The following is a 26,575-nucleotide window of genomic DNA, read 5'->3' as shown; positions in this document are numbered from 1 at the left end:
GGAGGGTGCTTAAGCTACACTGGCAACAAAGGAAGGATGGGGTTTGCAGGAGGGGGAGTAACACAGGCAACAATGAAAGCAGGGCTGGTAGTTGGCAGGCAACAGAGGCTACAATGGAAGGAGGGGGGAGACAGATGGGGCAAACAACATGGAAAACAACGGAAGAAGTGGGGGCGGATATGGACAAGCAACATGGGCAGCAACATGGAGGGCGGGCAGGTGGGGCAAGCAACACAGACATCAAGGGGGAAAACAACACAGACAATGGAAGGATCAAGCAAAAAGGGCAACAATGGACTGGGACAAGATACATGGAGAACAACGGAGGGAGAGAGGAAGGCTGGGTAAAGCAACAAGCAGCTTGGGAAACAACAGAGGGCAGTTGGGGGCAAGCAACATGGATAACAAAGGAAAGTGTGTGGTTTGGGGCAAGCAATGTGGAAAACAGCATCGTGAGGGAGTGCTGCAAGCGACACAGGCAACATCAGCGTGAGGGAGAGCGGGTTTGGACAAGAAGAAAATAGACAAAGAAAGAAGAAGTACACTAAGGATCTAGCTGAAAAAGACACACTGTTATGTGATTAAGCACAAAGAAAAGCATAGCGCTTACAAAAATGATCAGTGGAAGGACACAAGCAATGTGTCCATCCTCTGATATGGGAATGGACAAACACATGGAGAGTAAGCTGCTGACCAATATGAAGCAAGCAAATAAGAGTGAAAATGAAGTCAACCAATATTAAGCAATGAGTGGTCTCTAAGCTCACTTACAGAAAACAAATGGTCGCGAAGTGACAGTGCATGAGTTTTCTGTCAAGACCTAAAATCGTTCATACCTAATTGGGTAACGGTGTTTCCAGTGCACGTCAAAGTAGCTATATGTTCCTTGTTGCAATCCCCTACAGAGTTTCTCAGTTGCTGGCATTCACTTATGTTTGATTCTCCTCCTAGAGAGTGAGAGGAAACAAAATTACTTATTGTAATAGAAAAGTTTTTTTTTAAAACAACACAAGGGTTACCTTGACAACAGCTTCGAACAATGTAATTGTACATATTATTGTTTAAAAGTCTTTTCTTTTGAACTTTTTTCCTCTTTAAAATTATTTTTCTGGAACTTAGGTAGCTTACCTTGAGCAATAACCTACTAGTAGAACCATGTCCAAAAAAGCTCAATGATGACAACTGATGCAGAGTCTTACTATAAGCGTTCCCTTCTGTTCCACCCAAATAATAAACAATTCTGAGTGTTTTACATCGGCTGACCACATGGCTGGATGCAATTAGGATGCAAATGCTGTAGGATATATTAGGGTGAAAGTCAAAATGGCTGCCTTTCAGAGTGATGGAGTTTGTGTTGTATTAGAACACATAGTGGTAGTGGTTTGAACTTCCGTCCTTGTGAAAGAGCTAGCCTTCGAGGACACAGTGATCTGTGGTTCCCTATACTCTGTCATCCCCTCACCCACAAGGACCAGAATAACAAGAACAGGACACACACTTCACTCAAAGATACAAATTTGGTTCATTTAGAAGAGTTGATTTCTCAAAAAAGTCTATCCTTGTGATACATGAGGAATGCATGTACTGTAAGTTGTTTAGTGAAGACATGTAATACATTGCCATTCTCGGCATAAAAGATTAAAAAACAATATTGATGGTCGCTAGTTTAAGTACATTCCCAGGGAGCTTGTCCAAAATCACTTCTGCAGCTCAAATTAAATGAGGCTGCACAGTCTTGTACCTCACAGCTCAGACAAGAACAATCTAGAGCCTGAATTAGAGTTTGGCAGATGCGGGCCATCCACCAATAAACAACACATGTCCCTTCCTTCCAATTTAAAGCATAGAGAATGTCCACTCTAAACAGGGCAGATGGGACATGTGCCGCTTTTTGGAAGCTGTCAAGCAATATATTTGTAACCTTGTAATTTTTTGATCAGAGACAATGCCAACAAATTTGCACTGGCCTCTAATATTTCCATCTCTGTCAATGTCAGTGGGCCAAGTTGATGACAGGAAGATGGTACATTAGGTTTTTGCTCAAGATGAAGAAGGCCATTTTGTAACAGAATGTATAGGGCAGTATTTTAGAGTGTAAACAAAAGATTAGGAAAAAACACAGTTGAAATGTATGTATGTATGTATATATGTATGTATGTGGGTGTATAACTAGGATTATTTAATGCAAGCCTATCAGGAAAACAAGAATGTGATGTACAGAGTTGAAGGTGCATACAAAGAGAGGAGGGTTAGAATCACTCAGTGAATCATTAGGTTGTGGAATTCAGATAGGGCACAGAAAGAGAAATAACTCATGAGAAATGGAGATTTCTTCATTTGTGCTCTGCAACCCCTGTATAAACGCCGGTCTCTAATTTCTTTATAATCTGTGATTTGTGATGTACCCATTTACTGATTATAAAGAAATGATGTCAGAAATAAATGGAACGTTGCATTTCTTTCTTCTACTCTATTTTTCAGTTTACAATGACAAACAGAGAGAACATGTTTATTTTTTGCCCTCCATAGATAGTTCGAGAAAAGTTAGAATCTTTCTGTTACTCCACATTCTGAGGTAGTGCAGCCTATTTTTCCAAAGAACTGACTTGTATTGATCTGTTTACAACACATGACTAAAGAGCTAGACACCAAGGCTTTAAGTGGTTTGTGGGAAAGTGATAGTGTGACCATGTATTATGTGGGGTAATGTACCACCTGGCATACATGATGAGGATATTGCAAGTCATTAGGAGTTCCACTACCTTATACAGGAACTCGGCCTTCAGCCTCATTCCTCTATAAGGATATGGAGCTCCTTGGTGACTTAGAATATCCTTATAATGTACAGCAGGAAGTACTGTATCTCTTACATGATTCAGTCTTGCGCCTCCTCATAGACCAGAACTCCTTGGTGACTTGATATATCGTTCTAATGTGGAACTTTGGGTAATTAATCACATACATTTTGCAATGGCTTCTTATTGCATTAATTTTATAATCAGTTTTGAAGTGTTTTATTTTTACGTAAGGGACAGGTTAATTTGCTGAAGGCTGGTACTCTCTGTCATTACCCCCTCATATGTCTTCCTCATCCCAGTCCTTACAGAGGTGAGGCAATCCTGCCTCCCGAGAGGCTAGTCTTAATGCTAGAATTTCTTTTATGTCTACTATAAAAACCGCTCCCACCCATCGCCATGCCTGTTTCTTTTTCTGTCCGACGGACATGCTTTCAGAGTGCTAGGTTTTCTTCCTCCGTGTCGGAGCTTTGACGTGGTGAGTGTTTGGTGCTTTCTTTTGCTTTTTCATGTTTGTTTTGTGTACCATGTAACGCAGACCTTACCGGTGTTTGGGTCAGTCATGTCCATGCGCTGTTCCCGACGTGCTCCCTCCACATGTGCTTGGCTGGGGTGGGGAGCTTTCCCTGCAGTCAGTGGGCAGGCAGTTATGGTGCTAAGGGCTTCCAGCAGAGCCCAGCTCCTGTGGCCATGTCTTGTGTGTATGTGGCTGTGGAGGAGGTGGCAGGGCTTTCTTTTTGGAAATTCAAGTCTCCTGGGTTTTGAGACTTGGTTGCTGGGTACGGTATTTATTGGGAGTTGCTGGGCACTTCCTCTTTGTCTGTTGGTTTCTGTTTGGTGCTTGTTCCTTCTACCTTGGCCATGGGGGATGAGGAGTTGGTCCTGGTGCCTGCCAAATATATTTCCAAATGGAAAAAAGTGCAGGACCTGTAGGAGGATGACCTGTTGCAGATTTCCAGGTTGGATTTGCAGGATTTGATTAATTCTGCTATTCAGGCTGCGCAAATTGATCCTTCTGCCAAGAAATTCAAAGGGGAGGAGGAGGAGGGCTTGGAAAATTCCCCTAAAGAGAAACATATCCAGGATAAGGTACTTTCGGATATATTGGCCCATATTTGTGAGGTCCTGGAATTTGATCCTAAATCTTTGGTGGATGATGGTTTTTATTCTCAGTATAGTACCTCGGTGGTTCTGTTATGTTATTGTTATTTCTAGAGCGAGCTGTTACCCAAGGGTGTCCTGGCGCTATGTGAAGTCATGAGGAGGCTATGAGAAAGTAAATGAAAATAAAGATCACGCAGAGAAAAGCCAGGTTTTTAAGGCCTTCCTAAAGGAGAGTAGATTTGTTGTGGATCTAAGGTGCAGCGGCATACCATTCCAGGTCTTAGCTGCGCATTCAACAAAACTTTTTCCTCACCAGCTAGCTTTGTGGACTCTGGGAACCAAAATCAGCTTTGGCTCTGACGAGCGCAGTGCTCTTTTTGGCAGGTACCAGGAGAATTGTTGCTAAAGAAACTCGGGCCTTCTCCATGTAATGCCTTGTGGACCAGGCATAGAGCTTTAAATTGAGTCCTTTTCCTAATGGGCAGCCAATGAAGCTTTATCAACTCAGCTGAGATAGATGCATGTTTTGGTATATTATTAATCAACCGAGCTGCTGAATTCTGGAGGATCTGCAGTTTATGCATGAGTCTTCTTGCAGCGTGAGGTAAAGCCCGTTACAGTAGTCCAATTTGGACAGGGATAAGGTGGTGATGACTGTTTGAATACTATCTTTAGGGAGGTAAGGCATTATTTTTCTGCACGCTCTGAGCGTAAAAGAGGTGGAGGAGACAACCGCATTAATCTGGTCTTTAAAGCTGCATTTGCAGTCCACCCAAACACCCAGATTTTTAGCTTTTTTCTTGGGAGTGGGCAGGAGGCCTAAAGAGTCCGGCCACCATGCCGGGGTCCAGAAGCTGGGGTTGTTGCCGAACAGCACCACCTCCGTTTTGCCTGAGTTTAGTCTGAGGCAGTTCTGGTCCATTCAACTTCCCACTGCTGACATACACTCTTGGAGACGTGAAGCTGTTCGCCCCAAGGAACCTGGCACTAATGACACCACGATTTGGGTGTCATCCGCGTAGGAGGTAAGCGGAAAGCCGTATGATTCAATAAGTGGAGCCAGAGATGATACATAAGCCCTGAGGGACTCCACAAGCAGGGAGAACGGTTTAGAGGAGAAATCCCCTAAGGCAACTGTTTGAAGCCTATTGGAGAGAAATGATTCAAGGAGGTCTCAGGCGGTACCATGAATTCCAATCTCCTGCAGACGGTCCATCAACAGGACATGATGGACCGTGTCGAAGGCCGCGGAAAGATCCAACATGATCATCACAGCTTTACCTCCTCGGTCTAATGAAGACATGATCTCTTCCGTTGACTTGATAAGGGCTGACTCGGTGCTATGCCCGGCTCTGAAACCGAATTGAGAGGGATCCAGTGCCTGTGCATCTAGCAGGAACCTACTGAGTTGTGAGTTCATAAGTTTTTCTGCTATTTTTGCCGGGTGAGGGAGTCTAGAGTTTGGCCTAAAATTATTTGGGTCTTTAGGGTCTAGAATGGGTTTTTTCAACAGAGGCAGGATAGATGCACTTTTCCAGATTTTGGGAAAGTGGCCTACTGAGAACATCGAGTTTACGAGAGAAGAAAGGACCTGAGCTACTGGTTCCAAAGCTAGTTTAATAATGGAGTGGGACAGGGGTCATAGGGAGAGTCAGATTTCATTACCATTATAAGCTTTGATATTTCTGTAGGCGTAGTGGAGGCAAGCATGTCAAGGTGTATATTTAGGCTCTGTCCATCGGAGTGAAGGATGGTAGATTTAGCTGTTGCATTGTTGAAATTTGAGAAAATTGATTCCACTTTAAGCTGGAAGAATTGAGCAATATTGTCACATAGCTCCTGATTTGCCAGAACAGCGGGGGTAGATAGATAGGCTAATGAAGTGACTGTTCTGAATAGTTCTTTGCTTGAGTTTTTTGAGAGGTTAACTTGATTCGTAAAAAACTCTCGTTTGGCTTTAAGAAGAAGCTGTTTATAGTGTGTTAAGCTGAGTTTATATTCGTTCTTATCGCTGTCTGTATAATTCTTTCTCCAATTTCTCTCAAGATGTTTACAGACCAATTTTTGGTCCCTAAGTTCCTGAGAATACCAGGGGCAAGATGGACGGACCCTATTAGGGTGGAAGCGTTTTTTTGGAGCAAGTTTATTGCCGGCCGCCTCAAGCCATGAAGTGTATGACTGGGCAGCATCTTCCAAATCTGTGGAGAGAGAGGGTGAAGTTGCTGTTAACAGCTCCTGTAACTCTTCATCCTTAATCTTATTCCAGGCTCTGTTGGTAATGAGCATTTTTTCTCCTTGAATAGGAGAGCGATGGTTAGGAGTGGATGACTTGCCTTTGCATGATGTCATTAAGGATATTCTGGAAAACAAATGGCTTGAGGTCGACAAGCAGGGAATTCCTCGCATTCTGGGCAAGAGATATCGCTTGGCAGGGTTTGATGCTCGATTTCCTCAGGTGCCTAATGTCAATTCTATTTTGTCCTCAATGGCTTTTTCCTCGTCTTTGTTCTGAGGAGGCTTCCCTTACTGATCTGGTTGAACGGAAGGTGGAGACGGGTTTGGGGCTAGCACTTACTCCGCCCATGCCTCCCAGGTCCTTATCAATGATTTTGAGAAGTTGTTTGACTGTCTTCAGGATCAGGGGGATCCCACTCTTTGGCACAGATGAAGATCTTGGCGCTGTTTCTGTCCGATGTCACCTTTGATATGCTGTGTGTCTTCTCCTTGGCTGGCGGGGCAGCGGTAGTTGGTAGGCATTCCCTGTGGACAAAGCCTTGGCATTTTGAGGCTGCTCAGAAGGCCTTAATGTTTTTGAGGGTCCCTGGCTTTTTGAGGATTAATTGAACATGATGGTGCAGCATTCTGCGGAAGGGAAGAAGTTGTTGATGTCTTTTCAGTTTGTCCAGAAGAAGAAGTCCTTTTTCCATTAGCAGAGCTTTCAGGGTGTTCTCTCCTCTTCTCAGCCCTTTCATGGATGGCTGAGAGTTGGTGGGGGGCTGCGTTTCGTAACAAGTCCCGGCCTCAGCAGCAGGCACAGGGTGCTGGGCAGAAGTGACTATGCCAAGGTGGGGGCCTGGCTCAGTTTATTTCTGGATCAATGGTCAAATTTCCGACCAATGAGTCCTGTCAATCATCAGTCAGGGGTACCAGATTCCATTCCAGGGCCTCCCCCTCAGGCCTGTTATTGGGTTACCCCATTGTCAGGAGACCCCTTGAAGAGAACTGGTATGTTGTCTGGAGTGGGAATGTTGCTGGCGAAGGGTGCTGTTATCCTGATTCTGGAGGCTGAACGGGCCTGGGTTTCTATTCCACACTCTTCTCGATACCACAGCCAGATGGTTCGTACCACTTGATTCTGAATCTCAAGGCTTTGAACAAGTTGGTGCAGCTAGATCACTTTTGAATGACCACCTTGCAGTCCATCATTCCCCGCATACGAGAGAGCGATTTTCTGTTTTCCCTGGACTTGGAAGATGCCTATTTTCACATCCCTGTCCATCCTGGAAGCCTGTACTTCCTGAGGATTGTGGTGGTCAGGGTCCATTTCCAGTTTCAGGTGTTGCCTTTCTGGCACTCTACCGCTCCACAGACTTTTACCAAGGTATTGGCTCCCACTTTGGGGGTTTTGCAGCATCAGGGTTTCTCTGTGTTACCCTATAATAATGATTGTTTAATCTCTGCTTCCTCCCTTCAGAAGGCTCTTCTGGCAGTGGAGGTGACCATGGACATGGTACGGGGTCTGGGGTTCAAGTTGGGGGTCTGGCGGAGTCTCATTTGGTCCCTGTCCAGAGAATGCAGTTTATCAGGGGACTCTTCAACACCTTGTTAGGGGCAGTGTTTCTCCCTCGTGCTCGCATCTCTTCCCTGCAGCTTTTTCTGCAGGATCTGCTGAGTCAGCAGTCTGCTCCGGCTCAGACTTGGTTATGGGTCCAGGGGTTGATGGCTGTGACCACGGCTGTGGTTCCCTGGGCTCCCATGCACCTCAAGGCATTGGTGAATCATCTGTTGTCTCTGTGGGAACACTCCCATGCAGGTTACGACTCTCTGGTTCCTCGCTCCCCTGTTCTGTTTCAGGTGTGGGCTGGTAGCTTTGCACTCCCAATATGGAAAGGGAGGTCTGTTTTCAGCTTCCTCCTCCCCTGTTGCTGATGAACGACGCCAGTCTTTGGGGTTTGAATGCCAAGGGGCTGTGGTCTCCGGCAGACAGCGCCCGTTCCATGAATTGGCAGGAGTTGGCAGCTGTATTGCTCTTTCAGATTCCCCTCCAGGGGGCGAATCTGTTGATTTGTACCAACAATCAGGTGGCTTGATGTCACTTGAACCGCCAAGGCGGGACCCAGTGCAAGTATCTGAATCTGCTGGTTTCCGTGATTTGTGACTGGGCAATCTCACCTATCGGCCTTGAGGGCTGTTTACATTCAGGGTCACTTGAACTTTCATGCGGATAGCTTAAACCACAACCTTCCTACCTCCGTTCTGTTCCATTTGTCTGTTACCCAATTCAGGGGCCTTTGTCTTCAGTACAGTACACCCTGAATCAAACCTTTTTGCTTCCCCGCACAATGCCCTCCTCCCTAGGATCTGTTCCGAGATGGTTTTTCCTCAGGCGTAGGCGGTGGATGCCTTCTTTATTCCTTCTCCCCCGGGCCTTCTGTATGCCTCCCCCCCCAATTCCCCTCTTCCTGAGGGTGCTGCAGAAGATTTTGGTGGAGAAGGTGTCTGTTCTTCTGATTGCTCCATTTTGGCCTTGCTGCCTTTGGTTTCCGCTGTTGATGCGGCTGTTCGGGGGCATGATTGTCCAGCTTCCCATGATCCCGTCTCCACTCCAGTTTCCACTTCTCTCCTTGCATCATCTCCGTCAATTAAAACTGACAGCCTGGCACTTGAACATTTGACGTTGCAGTCTGTGGAATATTCTTCCTTGGTGGGCAGTGATATGCGGCATTCCCGTAGGCCTTCTTCCTTTAAGACTTACAGTATATACTGGGGTTCTTTTGTCACTTGGCATGCCTCTAATGGCACGGATCCTGGGGTTTGTGATCCAGCCTCTATTCTTCAGTTTCTCATGGATGGTTTTTCTTAAAGATCTTTCCCCTTCTACATTGTCTGCTCAGTGGGCTGCTGTCCGGGCATGTAAGGGTTTGGGCGCCTCCTTGGAGGGTATTGCTCCTTTGATGGGTCGGCTCCTGCGGAGTTGTCGGCTTTGTAATCCGGTCACTCCTGTGATTGTGCCCTTTTAGGATTTGCTGACTGTTCTGTGGGGTCTCCAGTTGTCCCCTTTTCATTCTTTGTTGGAGGCTGATTTGCAGTGGTTGTCTGGCAAATTGGCCTTCCTGTTGGCCATCACCTCTGCTCGACAGTTGGGTGAATTGAGAGTCTTGCTTGTTTCCTTTCCTTCTTTGCAGTTCTTGTCGTACAGGGTGGAGCAGCAAATTGACCCAGCTTTTCTCCCTAAAGTCTCCTTAAAATTCCATTTACAGCAGGAAGTTGCTCCTCCTGGTTTTCCTGGGGATGGGGATGCTCTTGTTCCTTCTTCCTTGGTTGTTCACCGGGCCCTTCAGGTTTACCTCCAGAGTACCCAGGGTTTTCGTCTTTCTCCTGCCCTGTTTGGATCATGTGGTGGTGTGGCTCAGGAGAAGAAGGTGTCTGCTTTCACCATCATTACCCCAATTAAGGTCCTCCTCGTCTCAGTCCGGTTCTCTCCTTCCCACTGTGGTTGAGTCTGGTCTTGTTAATAACAGACATGGTGTTGAGTAGAAGGGGTTTGTATAGTAGACATAAAAGAAATTCTAGCGTTAAGACTAGCCTGTCAAGAGGGAGGATTGCCTCACTTCTGTAAGGACTAGGACGAGGAAGACCTTAATCGGGGTAATGACGATTACCGGTAAGTAACAAAACAATATTGAAAATGCACTATATTTAACAGTTTGTGCTCATTTCCTTTTGTCTGCATACATTGCTTGTACACACCTTTGCAGTGAATCCGCACTGTAGGTAAGGATGGAGGCTCAAAGGAAGCCCCTATCCATTTGCTAGAAGGGACTCCGCAGCCAGTTTCATGACAGACCAGGTAAGCAAGAGGTGAATGTGGACTCCATAGTTCATCACAGACCTACAGAAATAAAAAAAGAGAATATTAAACAAATTATTTTTAGAGACTGTTCATATTTACCAAACATTATCAAATTAAATCTCAAATAAAAGTTGGCTTTTAAATATGATTATAATTTTCTCTCTCTTATGGAAAATATTATATTGGAATAATATTATTTACTGACTGTATCTCTGAATGTTATGTCCTAAATAGTGTATATGTATATTAACTACTGTATTATTTTACAAATTGTGAAACAAGCTAAGTCCAACTCTTTTTTTATTCACCTGCAAAGTGAAATTGAATTACAAATAATGCCCTTGTCATGTCCTGCATGTGGTTCTTCCTTTGCTAAGCGAGGTCCAGAGACAACCAATTGACTAGGCTTCCCACAAAATGGAAGGTTGATAATAACCTTCTTTGGCCTCGTTTGGCCCTGGAGAATCACAGGAAATGAGGAAAGCAGACAGTTTGTGGTTCATCAGAAGGAGGTTACGTGGCTGTTTTGTGTTCCATAATAGGTGTAAACAGTGCATAATTTGTGCCCATGGTTACCAGTTCTCACCACGGCACTTATTTTACAGGTAGTTTAGCCGGCTGGTCTACATGATGTTTCTCCTCTGGGCAGTAGGTCCAGTAATTATTAAAAATAAATGTACCTGCCCTCCCTCGGTGTCTGCCTGGAATGTATTCACAGGCTGACCGGCCCACCCTGGTCCAGGCATGACGAATGTGCATCATCATCATGTTAGTGATGTCAGCAGGGCATGCCTGCCGTTCAGGAAGGGTCATTGTTATCTCCTTTAGATAATCATAGCTGAAGGTGGGCTCATGGCTGAGCTGGGGGAAAGGCAGGTTTGGAAAGCACAGGACAAACATTTCAAGACACAATAGAGGAAAGTAAGAATTTAGCATCATATTTTTTATCAGCTCGCACTGAACTGAAATCAACTGGAGCTGTCTATATTTGACCAGGTAAAAATGAAAAAAATAAAGTGCGGTTTCTGCCAATCACTCACTCTCTAATGTCATCGGATATGAACTAAGGGAAAAGCATCAAGATTTGATGTAGAAAGAGATACCCATAGAATAATTTTTACCAAATTGCAGTGTGAAACTGGAGAACCTGGAGTCAAATCCAGCTTTCCTGCTTGACCAAATAATATGATCATAGACAAATACTTCATTTTATCGAGTTACCTTTTTGCTAAAATTGTACTTAAATGCACTATTTGCTTTATTTTTTTCCCAAAAAATTTCTCAGGGTGAGAACCTATCATCAAAACCTTACTTTAGGAAGGCTTGCTTGCTGAAATTATGATCAGGTATTGCACCCTGCCTTTTAGCCACGCCATCTGTGGATGTGGGTGAAGCCACTGGAGGAAGTGGGTGGGGCCGGGGGAAATGGGTGTGGCTTCCTATGAAATATCTTGGGCACCTGCACTTATTATTTTACAAATTAGGCACTGGCCGTAAAATAATTTTATGGAGTAGCAACACAAATCACTCCCTCATACCGTGGAATGAAAAAACACAGCCTAGCCATATCTACGACGTCTTGGCTCAGCAAGATATGAGACATAACTGAATAACTGTACAGTGCACTTCAATTGACATTACTGAGAAAAGAAACATGGATTTAATGAATATCATATCTCCATGAACTTTGCAGATAGAAGCTAGTATTTAAGTTTGGTCATTACTATTATAAAAGGATGTAGGAATTATGTTAAAAAGATTAGCTGAACAAAGAGTCCTTGTCACACGTTAGTGATGAAAATGTAGGATCCATAGGTGACAATTGGAGCAGTGTGATTTTGGCTCCACCCTTTCATGTTTATTTAGGCCACATATATGTGCATGTATGTCCTCATGTACTCGTCTGGTGTAACATTATTGATGTAATGTACTGCACTTAAACAGTTATAGAAAGTGCATCTACTGTGTAATCTTGACATTCATATGACTGTGTATATTAACATTTTCTTTATAGTAACAACGAGTTGCGGTTCTCACATACTTCTACATTTGTGCAGCTTGAGTAACATTGTATTCCTTATATGTTCACGTATTTCTTTAAATAATGCTTCTCATTTATTTTACAATGGAAATGTATCCATTTGAATAGTGTTCTACATCTATATTTTAAATGTATATGTAACGGTAAGCATGCATGTAAAACGTGTTTCGGAATACTTGCTGAACTAAGTTGACCAAAGTCCTTAAGCTTTTGGATTTTGCAGAGTTCAACTTTTAACATGAATGCTTGCTTTGGATGCAATGTTTTTCTCTCCTCTGCAGGTGCAATTGCATTAGCTAATGGTTAAAGAAAGGCACATTGTGTGAAAGAAATTGTGAGACTCAAAAGGAATATCTCTTGGCAAGTATAAGAATATTTAGAGAAGGATGGGAGGACTACTGTTCATGCAGAATAGGGAAATGGGAGGAATCCAAGGCCATGTTTAATGTGTTGACCAAAGGCAAGACATGTCGATGGTAGTTGACAAGTTTTATTGTTTGAAGATTGCAAAATATTTTGACATGTGGCATAGGATTCTCTTTGGTGGGTAGTATTGGGCATCACACTTTAGGTTAGTCAGTTTTTTCTTTAAACTCTTAGAGGTACAGACCTCTTTGCAACATCTCTGGTGTAAAAATGTAAAAATGTAAATTGATACTTGTATAGCGCACTACTCACCCGCAAGGGTCTCAAGGCGCTTGTACGAATACCGCTGTGGAACCCATCCTGGCTTTCCCTGTGAGGCGTCAACTCCTGGGCACCCCCAAGGTGGAGGCCAGGCATCCTTAGTGTTGTGGGGGCCGTTGTGGAGATTAAGCAAGCTATTGCCCAGAGTTGCAGAGTGGGACTCTATGATTGGAATGGCACCGAGGCGAGAATTATCAGGTCGGTGGAATTTTTCAGCCCAAGACCCACCGAGGCGGGGAATTGAACCCTGGTCACAGGCTAGACCTCTGCATCAGGGTCTGCCGCTCTAATCATTGAGCCACACTTCTCTGGTGTGTGGCTTATGAGGAGCACGTAGGTTCTCTTAGGAGAGATCAACAATAAGAAACATTTCTAAAAACTCAGTCTTCAAATGCAGTGTACATAAGGTGGTTAAGAAAGATCAGCAAACACAAAACATTTATAAGAACTGGGCATTTAAAATAAAGTATACATAAGGTGGTTATGAGAAGAAGATTGGCAAATAACACAATAGGAAGGGACATACAAAAAAATAAAAATAATGGCAAATCAAGGGAAGCAATAAAGATAAATGTTGCCAGTACCACCTAGATTCACGTTGGTAAGGTTAAGAGAGGTATCTCCGCAGCGAATAAGTAACCTGTTCAAAAATAACAGTTTTACTTCTTTTTTTTAAGATGGTTCTTGAAGGGATTATCCTGGTCTCCGGAGGAAGAGCGTTCCAACTTTTTGGGGCAATTCCAGAGAAGGCTCGCTTGTGGGAATTCCTTTTGTTAAACCTTTGGGACTTCAACAGTAAGGAGCTTGTGCTACGAGAAGGTCTATTCCCACCAGACAGAGCCAGTTTCTGGGCCAGGTATCCTGGAGTGTTAAGGTGAACACCTTTATATATCATAACAGCAATTATGTGAAGAAATCCTTGCATTGTAGAGTAGCCAGTTGAATGAATGGGGAACAGGGGTGATATGATATTTTTTATCGCGACTGTGATGAGTCAATCAGCCGCATTGAAGGTAGCCTTAAGAGGTTTTTTGAATGCTGTGTTAAGGGATGTTTTATTTGAAGAAGTAGAAGTTGTTAACGGATTCAATGTGGCCTAAGATCCTGGGATGATATTAAAAGTGTAGAAGACACTCTATTATATTTATCTGCTATGGTTTGGTGGGGTCTGTTGTGAGACGTCGTCGACAGCCCAATTGAGATAGAGGCATTATCTCCATGTGTGAGAGTGAGGTATGAATTGTGTGGTGAACCTTTGTGGGGAAGGAAAGTGTACTGATCAGGGTGATGCACTGCAGGTCGCGGTTTCATTAGAATGTGTCCCAGAGTAGATTGGAAAGTGTTGTTCTGAATTATTTCTTGTGTGATTGAATTATGTCGATTTCTTTAGAGAATCAGACAATTGTCATTTATTGGCATTGTAAAGTATTTGTTTCTATGCATATTGCTGAAGAGTTTGTGTTCGTGAAAATTATAAAGGAGAGTGAACCGCTGTAAGGACTAAGACTGACGTCACAGTGGGACTAGTCGGTTGGTGTAAAGCTGCATTGCTATTGGTTGCCCATGTCTCGGAGTGCTGTGCTGTTATTGGTTATTGTTCAGGAGTGATAGTTGTGAGTTCAATATTGGGTCCTGTTTTGAAATAAACAATTTTAATTGTGATTATTGACATTTTACGTGAAACATTGAATGATTTAAGTTCATACATGATTTGATATGGGGAGATTTGACAATTACTGTTAGCGAGGGGGAAGAAGCGCTACCTGAGGATACGGCAGGCCATTAAATGGTGATAAATGTAGGGCTACACACTTGTATTTGGCTTAAACATTGGCATAAGATTACTGAGAAAGAAGGTGCAATGACGTTTCCAAGTTATGGTATATTTAATGCGAGAATTTTCGAAAAACTTGAGGAGAATTAAATATGAGATGAAACCACAGCCTAGAACTAAACAGTTTGTAGCACTCAATGCTTGGGAGCATGCAGTTCATGCTAGAGAGAAGGAAATATATCAAGGGAGAGCTAGATAGGTAGTGCATACTTATCCAGTTGCAAAGTGGGAAGCAGAAAAGAAGAATTGGAGAACGGACAAGATAGATGGAGCTAAGTTGTATGTGGCAATGACAGGTGAGGAGTTTAAGAAGGGTACACAAGAGAGAGGACATGAGGCATGGGAATTAGTTAAGGGAAGTAACAACTGGGATAGTGACAGTAGTGATAATCTTTTTTATGTGTTGTTGTAGTAGCATCTGCCTAGATACAATGAGACTCAAATAAGGGGAGGTTGAAGTGTTAATACTTGTGGTCATTCTGGAATTGCTACTGCACCAGTAAGGTTGAGTCCTAATATAATGGTGACCACCCCTGTGAATATAGATCAAACCTTAGTGGGAAGTAGTTTGGGGATTTTTTTATGCCCCAGTCCCTCTAGAGTTCCGAATGTTACCACAGCTTCAAATGTTCCAGATGCTCTCACTGTTCTGGTCACCATTGACCCTATATATAATTCCAGTTCCACAGAGAGTGCTGCACCTAATTTGGGTGTTCCACCTGAGTTGAGAACCCCAGAGAAGACTCCTACATTTTACAAAGTGTATTCCCTTGGCCCTAATGAATGTGAGTTCCTCTTGTAGTGCAAGTACAGACCCATCAGCCAAGGAGACTGGATTTGGACTTTAGAGATCATTCCGGGGGTTGCCAGATTTGGGTTTGCTCAATTGGGAGCCACCTCTGAACGTGAATAGAAGGACCAGAACCAAAAACGTCTGAGGGACCATTCAGACTTGATACGCAGGAGCTAGACAACTGGATGAAAGTTATTAATGCCACCTTGAATGAAAGTGGAAGAACAGAAATAAGTCGAGGAATGATTAAGTCATCATTGAAAGTGGATTTGGTTGATGTAGCAAAATTAAAACTTGAATTAGATGAGATGATATGTTAAAGTTTTGAATCGGCTCGAACAAACAGTTATCACAAATAACTTTATTAGGACACAGTTAGCCATCCATAAAAGCAGTATATCAAAAGCATTAAAAGAAAATTCATAGCAGCAGATCTAGAAATGTGCATGGGTATGAAATAGGGCTTAGATTAAAAAGATATAAAATCAGAGGACAGTTCCACAGTATGTATATAAAAGAACAGATGTGCAAAGATTCTGAATTAAGAATTAAGACTAAATAGAGAAAAGGACCACATTCAATAAATTATTTCACCAAGTTCATAATATATCCAATTAGAGAAAGCATTAGCACAGAATCCCTGTGACATAATTAACTAAGATTTGATGAAGTCAGGGTGAAAAAGGAGGACAGAAGCCTTGTATTGGGTCCGCCATGTACTCCCCACCAACCCTAACAGACGTGCATAAGTCTTATTCAATTGTAGGGGCTTAGAGATACCAAAAGTAGCACATGCATTTGGTGCTTATCCTAAGACCATAATACATTTGACCCCTATGTCCCTTAATATTAGAAAGATAAGGGGATATTTTTTCTGACATTAAAAAATAGCCCATAAAAAGGATGCCACACTACCACACACTACAACAAACCTCCCAAGAAGGCAGAGATTGTAGTTATTGACATGCGGGTCGACACTGCATAAAATGTAAGGGTCTTATGATTGGTGTAATGTATTGCTTCATCTGATGGTTATAAAACTTACAAAAAAACAACACATGCATAGTATTCTGTGCATCGTATCATTACAGCGATAGTTGGTTAAAGTTGGAGACATTCATGTTCTGAAAGCTAACCAATCGGTGAAAGGTGTCCAGTCTTAAACGCATCAGAACAAACCTGTGTCTTGCATTGAATACTGCTTTAAGATAGGCTTGCATATCAAAAGTAGTTAAAATCATTAGATTTTTCAGAACACTGGGTTTAGAGAGTTTGGTTGTTAGTTTAATATTTTCCAGATGTGTCATTACTTCATTTTTTAAAGATTTTCTACTAATACGGTCGTGTTGCAGGCTTATTGAAATACTCAGGCGACCTAGGTTGTTGCATAGACGTTTTATATAAACAAGCCACGAGATACGCTGCTATAAACTTGAGTTGACACAATCCCTAATTATAGTATGATTTAATTTGGTGTGTTCAGACGTCCATACTTTGTGCCAGAGTAGAATGGGTTGTAGCATATTTAGGTCAGTAAGGAATGTTGCTCCAAGTTTGGCATGGCATACATAAACTGCGGCACTTTTAGGGGTGGCAAGCAGGTACATAAGGAACTCATTCTCTATCAGTTGTATGTCACTACATTTCTTGTATCCTCACACGCCCACTCCATAAAGTGCAACACTAAGACGTTTGACTTTATAAATTGGCATCATCAACTCTGGTGGATTAGAACCCAATCATCTGGCAAACCCTCTGAGGGCCATGCAGGCTTTACTTAATTGTAATTTCCTATTAGAGATAGCCTTATTCCATAAGCCCTCTTTGTCACATAAAATACCCAAATAAGAGAAAGTATTAGTAAAACCAATCGTTGCTCCGTGTATTTTCATGGGTCAACAGTAGGCCGTGCCCCTCCCGCATTTCATAACAAAGGTTTTAGATTGAGTCACTAAGAGTCCAAGATCCTGCATATATTCAACAAAGTTTGTCAGCACGGTCTCTAGGGCTAATCGAGTATGTGCCATGAGAACAGCATCATCAGCGTAGAGGAGGGTAGGTACAGGGTGAGTTCCTACTTGGAGAAGGTCTTTAAATGATACAGCAAGTACGTCACCCACACTATATATAGGGAGAACAGGAAACGTGCCAGGACGCAGTCCTGTAACTCCCCCTTCTCCACTCTAAAGGCTTCCATACATTCGCCACTAGTACCGTATCTGACCCTAGCTTTGCATCCAGAGTATAATTCCCTCAGGAAACTAATAATCGATGTCTCTACCCCCAGATCTTTTATGCTTGACCACAGTTTGGTGTGCATGACGCAGTTGAACGCTGAGGAGAGATCGACAATAGCTAGGTACATATTCCCTTATTTGATTTTGACATACTTCCCGACTAACATACTTAGGTTGAGACTCTGCTCTATTGTCCCAACCCCAGGACGGAAACCATATTGTAGATCTCAGAGGATGTTTCGTGTGTCTGCCCAATCTTGAAGTCTGTTCAGAATAATATAACCTGCAATTTTTGCCAGGGAATCGAGGAGACAAATCGGCCTATAACAGGCTGGGTTGGAACAATCTCACTTTTTAGGTCGAGCCTATAGCCACAGTGCACATGCGCTGCCCGCTTTGCGAGGCATACTGTATTCAGTACGGATGTGAAGCTTCGCGGAAGCTCAGTCCACTCTCCGCCCATTGGCTTGTGTCTTTGTCCTCCGTAAATGCTGTCTTCTGATTTATTTTGAGGCTTGTTAGTCTATCCTTATGACGGCTATATAGTCATTTGTCACCTATGATGGCTACTGGCCCCTTTACTTCGAGTGCTACACCCTACGTGGACTGTGAGCACTCCTTTGTGCCCCCTTCTCCCCCCTGTCAGCACTCCCATTGTCCGTGCCCATGCCCTCTCCCTCCCTCCCATTGTCCATGGTGCAATATACAATAGGTCTCACGTAATTCGAGTCCTATTGCATTGCAAAACTTGTTATTTTTAAATGCTGTGATGTATAAAACGCGCATATTGTAATAAAATGCCTTGGAAACATTTTCTGTAAGTGCGCTCTCTTAAGACTTTTTGTACGCAGTTTTGACGATTGCTCAAAGCATTCGGCTCAGCGGTACCTGTTCTCGCTTCTCTGGATGAAAGATGTGATCATCATGGACCCCCACCCCCCACTTCCAGCTTTGCAAGGGAATGCTCTGAGAGGGGTGGACACAGGCCCACCAGGGCCCCACTCCTTTGATTATTTACTTCCTGACCCTGTTGCAGGGATTCTGCTTATACACAGAACTATGCTTAGAACCCCAGGACCTCAGTGAATTGTGGTGTACCAGAAACTCACCTCAGAACCCAGAACTCAGTATCCGGCTAGCATAAGTGTCCCATTCGTTATCCAAGATTTAGCTCAGAGATCCCAATGAATAGACAACCCAGAACAAGCTACTTAGTGTACTCTCAGGAATGGTGGGAATCGGAAATACCTGTTCGTATATTATTCTCACATCAGTCCACAACAATAATCAACAGAGACACGGTGTAAATAAAAAGAGTTTATTTTTATAGACCACGTGTCCTAAGATGCAGTACTTTGGCTAATACAAGCAGACAAATGATTAATATCAAAACCAGCAACATAGTTACAATACCATAGAATATAAACGGGGTAATCATATTATAATGACAGTGGATACTACCACCTTCCCTTTACTAAGATGCTAATATTATTATTATACTAATAGAAGGTCTCTTAGGCTTGAATAGGGGACCCCATACCTCAAAGATCAGCTTAGTGAAATCACATCACAGGAGCATCAGGAGACTTCTCGCAGGAAGGCTCGTCTTCGGTCTGAATAATAAACATGATGTCTGTGATATTAAAAGCACCAACTTTCAGGTATGTGCAGCTGCGCGTGTGTTATGGCTAAATAGTGGGTCGATCAACCTAGAGTGGAAAACATGCATTGTGTAATAATCCAGACTGTTTGTCACACCATGTACAGACCAAGGTCGCTGCGCAGAGCTTGGGATGGTAACAACAGAGTGCTCTCGTGTGAAGCAAGTCTCGAGTCAGCAGTTTATTTAAGAAATACCATGTAAACGCAGTGTCGTGTGCAAAAGCAGAAAGATGGCATTCTAACATCTAACGTGGTTATGCTAACTTAACAATGTATGTACGTATTCAGGGAGAACTCACTACACGCCCCCTTGATCGAAGCACTATTTAATAGGCAAGAAAAGAGAGAACGCAGAGTTCAGTGTCGTCAGAGCAGAACAAGGCGTAACCAATGCAGAGTTTCAGCATGCGCCAAAGTCCGAAACTACAAAAAATATAAGCCAGGGTTTTTTTTTTTGAACGAAAAAACGGAAGTAAAAAAAAAACTGAAAACGACCATCAGGAAAAAAAAGAGAAAGAAAAGAAGAAATGGTGCGCTAGAGTGCTGTCCAATAGCACAGGCGCAAAGGACGACTGTCCAATTAATCCATGAATGTATAGGCAGCATATGTGGCCACTGCTTCCAACAAAAAATCGTTTGCAGGTCCACTGAAAGTCTCAGCCATCCAATCCATCAACGAAAAGGAACATACGTGTTCATCAACCATCGGAGCCTCTAGCACGATCAGAGGGCACCCGGAATGTTCCTCCAAATAGCTCATAGCCAAGAAGTTGTAGGCAGCTGTTGAGATGTCCCAATTACCCAGGATACCATGCGCCGCACCACAGGCCATAATCCGGACACCAGAACAGGCCAACTCGTGAGACACTAAGGGCCTCATCAGTCGATCGAAATCCGGCACCGGAGACACCAGGTTGGTCAAGCACAAATCCAAAGGCCATTCAAAGGGACAATCCAGGCAGTGAAACACAGGCTGCACGCAGGTGAAGTAGGAATACCTGAAGGATAATCCATATGCCAGGCTTAAGGTCGCCAACGGCAGAGTTCCATAAAAGTCAAGCATCCTATCACGAAGAAGATGCAGGCGGGACAGGCGCTCGTGTGGCACAGAAGGAGCAGCCATTCCGTAGTATGAAAAGTAAAAGCAGCACACCTACCACCAGCGCCAGAAGCAGCGGAACACCTCCAAAGATGCTCGAGAAAAGTGAATGAAAAAATGCCGGAATCACACCAAAAATAGTTTTGAAAGAGGTCACGAGACCCGAGCCCACAAGTTTAAAAAAATGAGCCAGGCCGGTCGTGGACGAGGCATTAAAAATAGTTTGGATCAAAGTGCCGAAATGTAGGGGGAGGTCAGTATTCAGAAGCGCCTGTACCTCAGTGCGCGTATTAGCAACGTGAAGGACAAATGTTTCACGAGAGGAAGTCAATGGCACCTCTTTTTGGGACAATAGAGCTCTTATTCTGCTCAACTTGTTGAACTCTGCTTTCAAGGTTGGAATCGAAGGCCAGATAGAAACATCCAGCCGCCCATGCGGGGGTGGAAAGAGAACATTATTGCAGCAGACAACTTTCTGCGAGACAGTTACTATGTACGGGATTCCCACTAACATCCCGCAGCAAGCTTCATTATTCAAAATTAAATAACTACCGTTTGCAAGCAGCGTGAAAGAAGGCGTAATCACAGGCACCGGGATACCTCGTAGGACGCAGGCTAAGTTCGGGGCTTGTACATTGCATGCGCCGTGTAATTGAATGTGCCTACATACCAAGGAATGGTCTGGTGTCGTGGTACATTCCTCGCCTTTCAAATAAACCTCAGTGCCGTCCCTAGTACATCTATACGTAAAGGGGAGGGACCAAACCTCATGTATGAAAGCGGTGCCCAGCTGTTCATATCTACCCAAAGCATAATGTTTCATACAAGAAGTGAACTTAAAAAGCGCGAAAGGGAGAGTTATCAATCCGTGGACTAACCACGTAGCTGAATTGATCTCCGCTACAGAAAAAGGCAATGGTTCTAATTTTTCAATATGTAACAACGAATATGTAGCATCCTTCATGGACATAAATCGCTGCCTGTCAGTAAGGTTAAAGGGAAGAAATAACGATGTAGTGTTAAGATAGTCCCAAGGGACTCTCCCCGCCTTTAACGTCTGCAATGTCCATGCAAACTGCATAACAGAACGCAACTGGTTTTGACCATGATATAACACAGACATATCATCATGCACAATATCAACAACAGAAGAAACAATATTATCTAATGTATAAATCCTAGAAGAGAGAGTGCTAATGCTATTATCTATAACGGCTAAAACCTTCTCCATGTTTGCTTGGTCAATAGCTCTCAACCTGGATGCTGCCTCAATCTGCGACAACTTCCAGACTTCGTTGTAAATAGCATACGCCCACCTTTTTGTTCTGCCACCCACAGGACCCTTAACAAAATCATTCAAATCTATTTTGTCATGTAATTGTGATAAATGAACTTTGACAGACGCCAAGGTGGAATGTCGCAGCCAAGATTGGCATAACTTGCCCACAGAGTATGTAGTTACAGTATGTGACGACTCAAACCGAGGATCTACGCGTTCCTGAGTATACCCCGGTTTCAGTCCCAAAAAGCGACGTTGACAGGCGTCTGAACTGCTTTGCCAAACTAACCAACCCTCACTATGAAATTTCGAAATGTTGAAAGATGTATTTGAAACTAAGGATTGCAAAGCAGTAAGGGATAGATCTGTGTGGTTATCCCAATTGGGATAAGCGCCCAGATCCGGCACAGAAGGTGACTTTAATTGTTTAGAAGTAGCCAATCCAAAACAGGTGGTTTGGAAGATGGATGAATTTAAAAATAAAATATGATTTGGTATAAGACAAGCACGATGCAAAGCCTCTGTACCCTGTACCTGCCACGGCTTGGAACCCCAAACCGACTTTAGATCAATAGTAGCCTTCCATACATCATAACCTTTGATTGACAACTCGTCCATAAAGGACTTAGAATAAAGTAGCTTTGTGTGTGTCAGTCTAACCTTTGCGGCAGACTCAGGCAGCACCTTAAAATAAAACGCTGCCGGGTCGGAAACACTGAAATCAGTAAAATAAGAATACTTGTTAACTAGTGTTTGTGAACTTCCGAACTCGGGAGTAGGACAGTGTTCCCATTGGGTAAAATTTACAAAATTTCTAAATGTATTTGCTTTATGCAGGAAATGATTGCCATAATGTTGAAAACAATACTGTTCCGCATAATTAGCCGCATTTTCATATAAATCTTCAGCATCAAAAGCGGCATAATATTTCAAATTAGAAAACAGTAATTCAATGGCGTGTACATCCCAATCATCAGAACGTATGTTCTGCCTAACCACATCACCCATAGAAACACGAAATACATTAGGTACATTAATGACCTCTGTAGGGCCATGAATTTGGAATTTAACAGCATCCCATGCGATTCCATCCAAGACGGGCCAGGCAGTAATATTCACAAAAGTCTGGTCCCTTTTCATGATGTGGGACGAGGAGTGGGGGGCCAAAGTTCCATTGATAAGTCTAATTGTCGATCTCTCACTCAGATAGTGGCCATCCACAAGACGGAAAAAAACTATTACAAATCCAATTGACATAAACAAAAAAATAGTAAAAAGCATCAACCAGATGTATGTCCAAGGGGCAATCAAAAAATGTCTCTTAAACCAGCTGAAAAAAACAGCAACGTTTGATGGGGGGCTTGACGGTAACGAGTTAGTGTCAAAGGAGAAACGGGACTGGCCAAGTGCTGTAGATTGTAAAACAGGCGAGGGACCACGTGTAGGATAAGCATACTCAGTCTCTTCGGGCAAACCACCAGCCGATGGTATCAACAAGGGATCAGTAACAGATAGCATCTCGATGGCAACCTCAGGCACGGTGTTAGAAGCAAGAGCCAACATTGAATTTCTTTGCATCGTCTGGCAGGAAACTGCTGGAGTCATACTAAGAAGTATCGGCCACTCGCTGAAGTTTGACATTGTCAATAGAGATGTACCTGTTTTCTTTGCGACCAGGAAGTGGAGGTAAAACGACTGTTCTTGTACCCTGCACTCCAAACACTGGAACTGGTGCACGATAAGAGGGGCCAAACTCCTTCTTGTTCTCCACCTTCTCACGGACCAGGTCTCCAACTCGGGGTAGCCAGCCGACTACCGGAACCTGAACTTCAGCTTCAGATGTGGAGGGCAAATGTTCCTTCGAAAGAGTGTCTCTGGCTTCTTGTAGAGTCTGTAAAACAGCACAGTGATCATCTACGTCAAAGGGTGCGGTCGACGCCGCCATGTCTAGACCATCAAGGTCTGGGACCAACATTCTTATTCCGAAGAGCATCATGTACGGGGTCCGCCCACCCAGAGACCTTCTAGGGAGATTATTAAGTGCACGTTGGACGTTATACAAATGGGCTAGCCAGTTCCGGCCTGTGCCTAAAACACGTGCTGTCAATGATTGCTTTAAGTCACTGTTCATTCGCTCCACCACACTATTACCCTCAGGTCGGTAGGGGGACGAAAATTTGACTAGGACCCCCAAATTTCTCATAGCCTCCTTGTAAGCCTTAGAGGCGAACGCAGGGCCCTGATCAGAATGGAAGGTACCACACGCAAAAGTTCCCACAAAGACACGCAAATCCCTGATGACAGTCCGCGAGTCAGCACTCCTTTGTGGCCATACCCATAGAAAACGTGTGCACGAATCCACTGCAACCAAGATGTACTTGTACGCAGTATCAGAGGAAAAAGGACCGCAGTGATCTAAATAAACACAACCAAATGGCTTATTAGAGATGTACAGCTGTGTCTGTGGAGGCCGCGCAACAGTAGAATGTTTAATCTGTTGGCAAATGTCACAATCAAGAACATAAGCACGCGCTTGTTTATATAAACCAAACCACCAGTAACGTTGTTGTAGCAGAGATATTGTAGCTGACACACCGGCGTGGGCAGACGCCAACCCCTCATGTGCAGCCAAGATCAGTGCTGGCCTGCAGTCCGCGTTGGGAATAATTCTGTCACCAACGTCGTTAATCCTCACTAATGGGACATTATCAGGACTTAAATGGTAAATGTAACGAGAAGGAAAACCCTTCGGGTAATCGCCTCCCTTTTCTGTAGCAGCAATAGCTGCCAAGATGTCATCATCAATCTTACTTTTTGATCTGGTAACTGCTGCCACTAAGTATGTAGCCACTGCTGTTTTTGCTGCCTCGTCAGCCAAGCTGTTGCCGACAGCATGGACACCAAGTCGTTGGTGACCAAGAGTGTGAATAACATTCACGAGAGGGAGACGGTCTTTAAAGTCTGCCACTCGAACCCAAAGCGTTTTATGCTTAATTGTGCTACCTTTTGTGTCTCGATAATCATTCTGAGACCAGAAATGTAAATTGTCATTATAGGACTGGACACAGTAGAAGGAATCACTCACTATAAGAGTAGTGACTCGGGGATCAGCAAACTCCAGTGCAAGCACTAGAGCCCGGAGCTCCGCCAATTGCGCGGTACAATCACCCAATGACTGCGTATGCACTGCATCAGATTGGAATTCACCATTTACGAATGTACCTACGACAATTGCGCAAGCCGCTGAATAAGCGTGCTTTGATCCAATCGCGGGCTGCGCAGACCCGTCAGTGTATATGACACAATGGTATTCTTCGAGCGGGCGCAAAGACAGAGGTGCCGGATGAACGAATTCATACTGCAAGAACTCTTGAGTCTGTAATGAGGCATCAAAGATGTAAGTGACGTCTGGCGACGTCAGTGTTGTGGCCCATTGTATCCACCGAGGATGTAAAGCTTTAGAATTTGGTACACTTGCCTTTGTCACAGCTTCTAAGGCAGGATAGGGTGTTACAACCAGAATCTGTTTCCCATGTGACAGTGCGCGTTCTTTAAGGATCGCCATCTGTACAGCAGTCAGAACTTTTTCGACTGCGGAAAAACGTAATTCAGCAGAGGTGTACAAGTGGGATTTGTACGCAATGGGGACGGTATCGCCCTCATTAAACGTCAAATACGTGAAACCCACGGCGCCTGGCACTATTCGTATTACCAGGTTAGTGCGGTTATCACGTGTCAGCAAATATTGTGAAGCAAGAAGGTCAGCCTGTAAAGACTGTAAAATTTTGGAATGTTCCAGCTGCCAGCTAGACTTCGAAAATGTAGGTTGTACCAAGGCGTAAAGCGGCTTGATACGCTGGGCATAATCAGGAATGTACGTACGGCCGAAATTCAGAAAGCCCAGCAAAGATTGTAATTTCTTTAGTGTCGTAGGCGCACTCAAGCATGCGCATTTTTCCAGAAAGTGGGGAGCTAACCCCTTTCCTTCATTATTGAGCTCGTAGCCCAAAAACAACACCGTATATTCCGCGATGTGAGACTTCGCAAAATTGAATTTGTAGCCATAGTCAGCAAAACTCACTATAATATTGTCGACTCGAGACAGATGTGGCAACAGCTCATCATCCGTGAGGTAGATATCGTCAACATAGGAGTATGCCTCGGGGTCTATTCTTTCTAAGAGAGAAACCACGCGAGCGGAAAAGACGCCAGGGCTATTTTTATACCCCATGGCTAATCTGGTAAACTGTTTTTGTTTTCCGCCCGAAGTAAACGCTGTCCACTGGCTACTCAGTGTGGACAGGTTATGGCTAAAAAAGCCATTGGAAATGTCAAGTGTCGTCTTAAATCTTTTACGCACGAGACTGTCGACTAGAGCCGAGCTATGTGTATTTTGTACCGCGCAGGTCCGGCAATGGGAGTTTAGGTGCCGGTAATCCAAAACTAAACGGTACGAGCCGTCAGGCTTCGCTACAGTGAATAAAGGGTTATTCATAGGGGACACACAAGTTTCAATCACGCCCTGATATTCCAATTGTTCAAGGATCGCCGCGACGTGGGGTCTAGCCTCACGACGCATGGGATATTGGGGCTGAGGCTGGGGCATAGACCGTAATGGAATCTCATGACAGGGGGACAACCGGTCCCAACCCACCTGAGTACGATACACCGCTGGCGCAAGCGCCAGCGCCCACTCCCCAGCGTACATCTCAGCCTGGTCCTTAGGCACTGTGTGCGCAAAGGACGGGAGGATTTTCTCCTCCCCTTTAGGAGCTTCCAAAATGAAGGCTGGGGGCCAATCTGCCTCCGCTAGGAGGATATCATAGGTGGTGGTCAGATTATCCCAAAAAATCCCTTTTATAGTACGTTGTATGTCACCCTCTATTAATAAGACTATTTCATAAAGTCTGTCAGGGAGAGCCACTCTGGTGTCAGCTGTTTCAACAGTAACCAATACATCAGTTGCTGTCG

General features: G+C 43.8%; 1 protein-coding gene across 1 annotated transcript in view; it reads right to left on the bottom strand.

Moving 5' to 3' along the window:
* Positions 1-26,575, bottom strand: part of LOC146784490 (CD5 antigen-like) — a 631,002-nt gene that overhangs the window by 174,819 nt on the left and 429,608 nt on the right. The window contains exons 3-4 of the mRNA XM_085633317.1: positions 9,870-10,011; positions 837-947 (exon numbers count right to left, since the gene is read on the bottom strand). Coding sequence (XP_085489443.1) covers positions 837-947; positions 9,870-10,011 — 253 coding nt within the window. The remainder of the gene's footprint in view (positions 1-836; positions 948-9,869; positions 10,012-26,575) is intronic.

This window comes from Triturus cristatus, chromosome 11 (genome assembly GCF_964204655.1).
Source record: "Triturus cristatus chromosome 11, aTriCri1.1, whole genome shotgun sequence".
In the NCBI taxonomy this organism is placed as follows: Eukaryota; Metazoa; Chordata; class Amphibia; order Caudata; family Salamandridae; genus Triturus; species Triturus cristatus.
The sequence above is the reverse complement of the archived record's forward strand: the minus strand, read 5'-3'. Positions and strand labels throughout refer to the sequence as shown.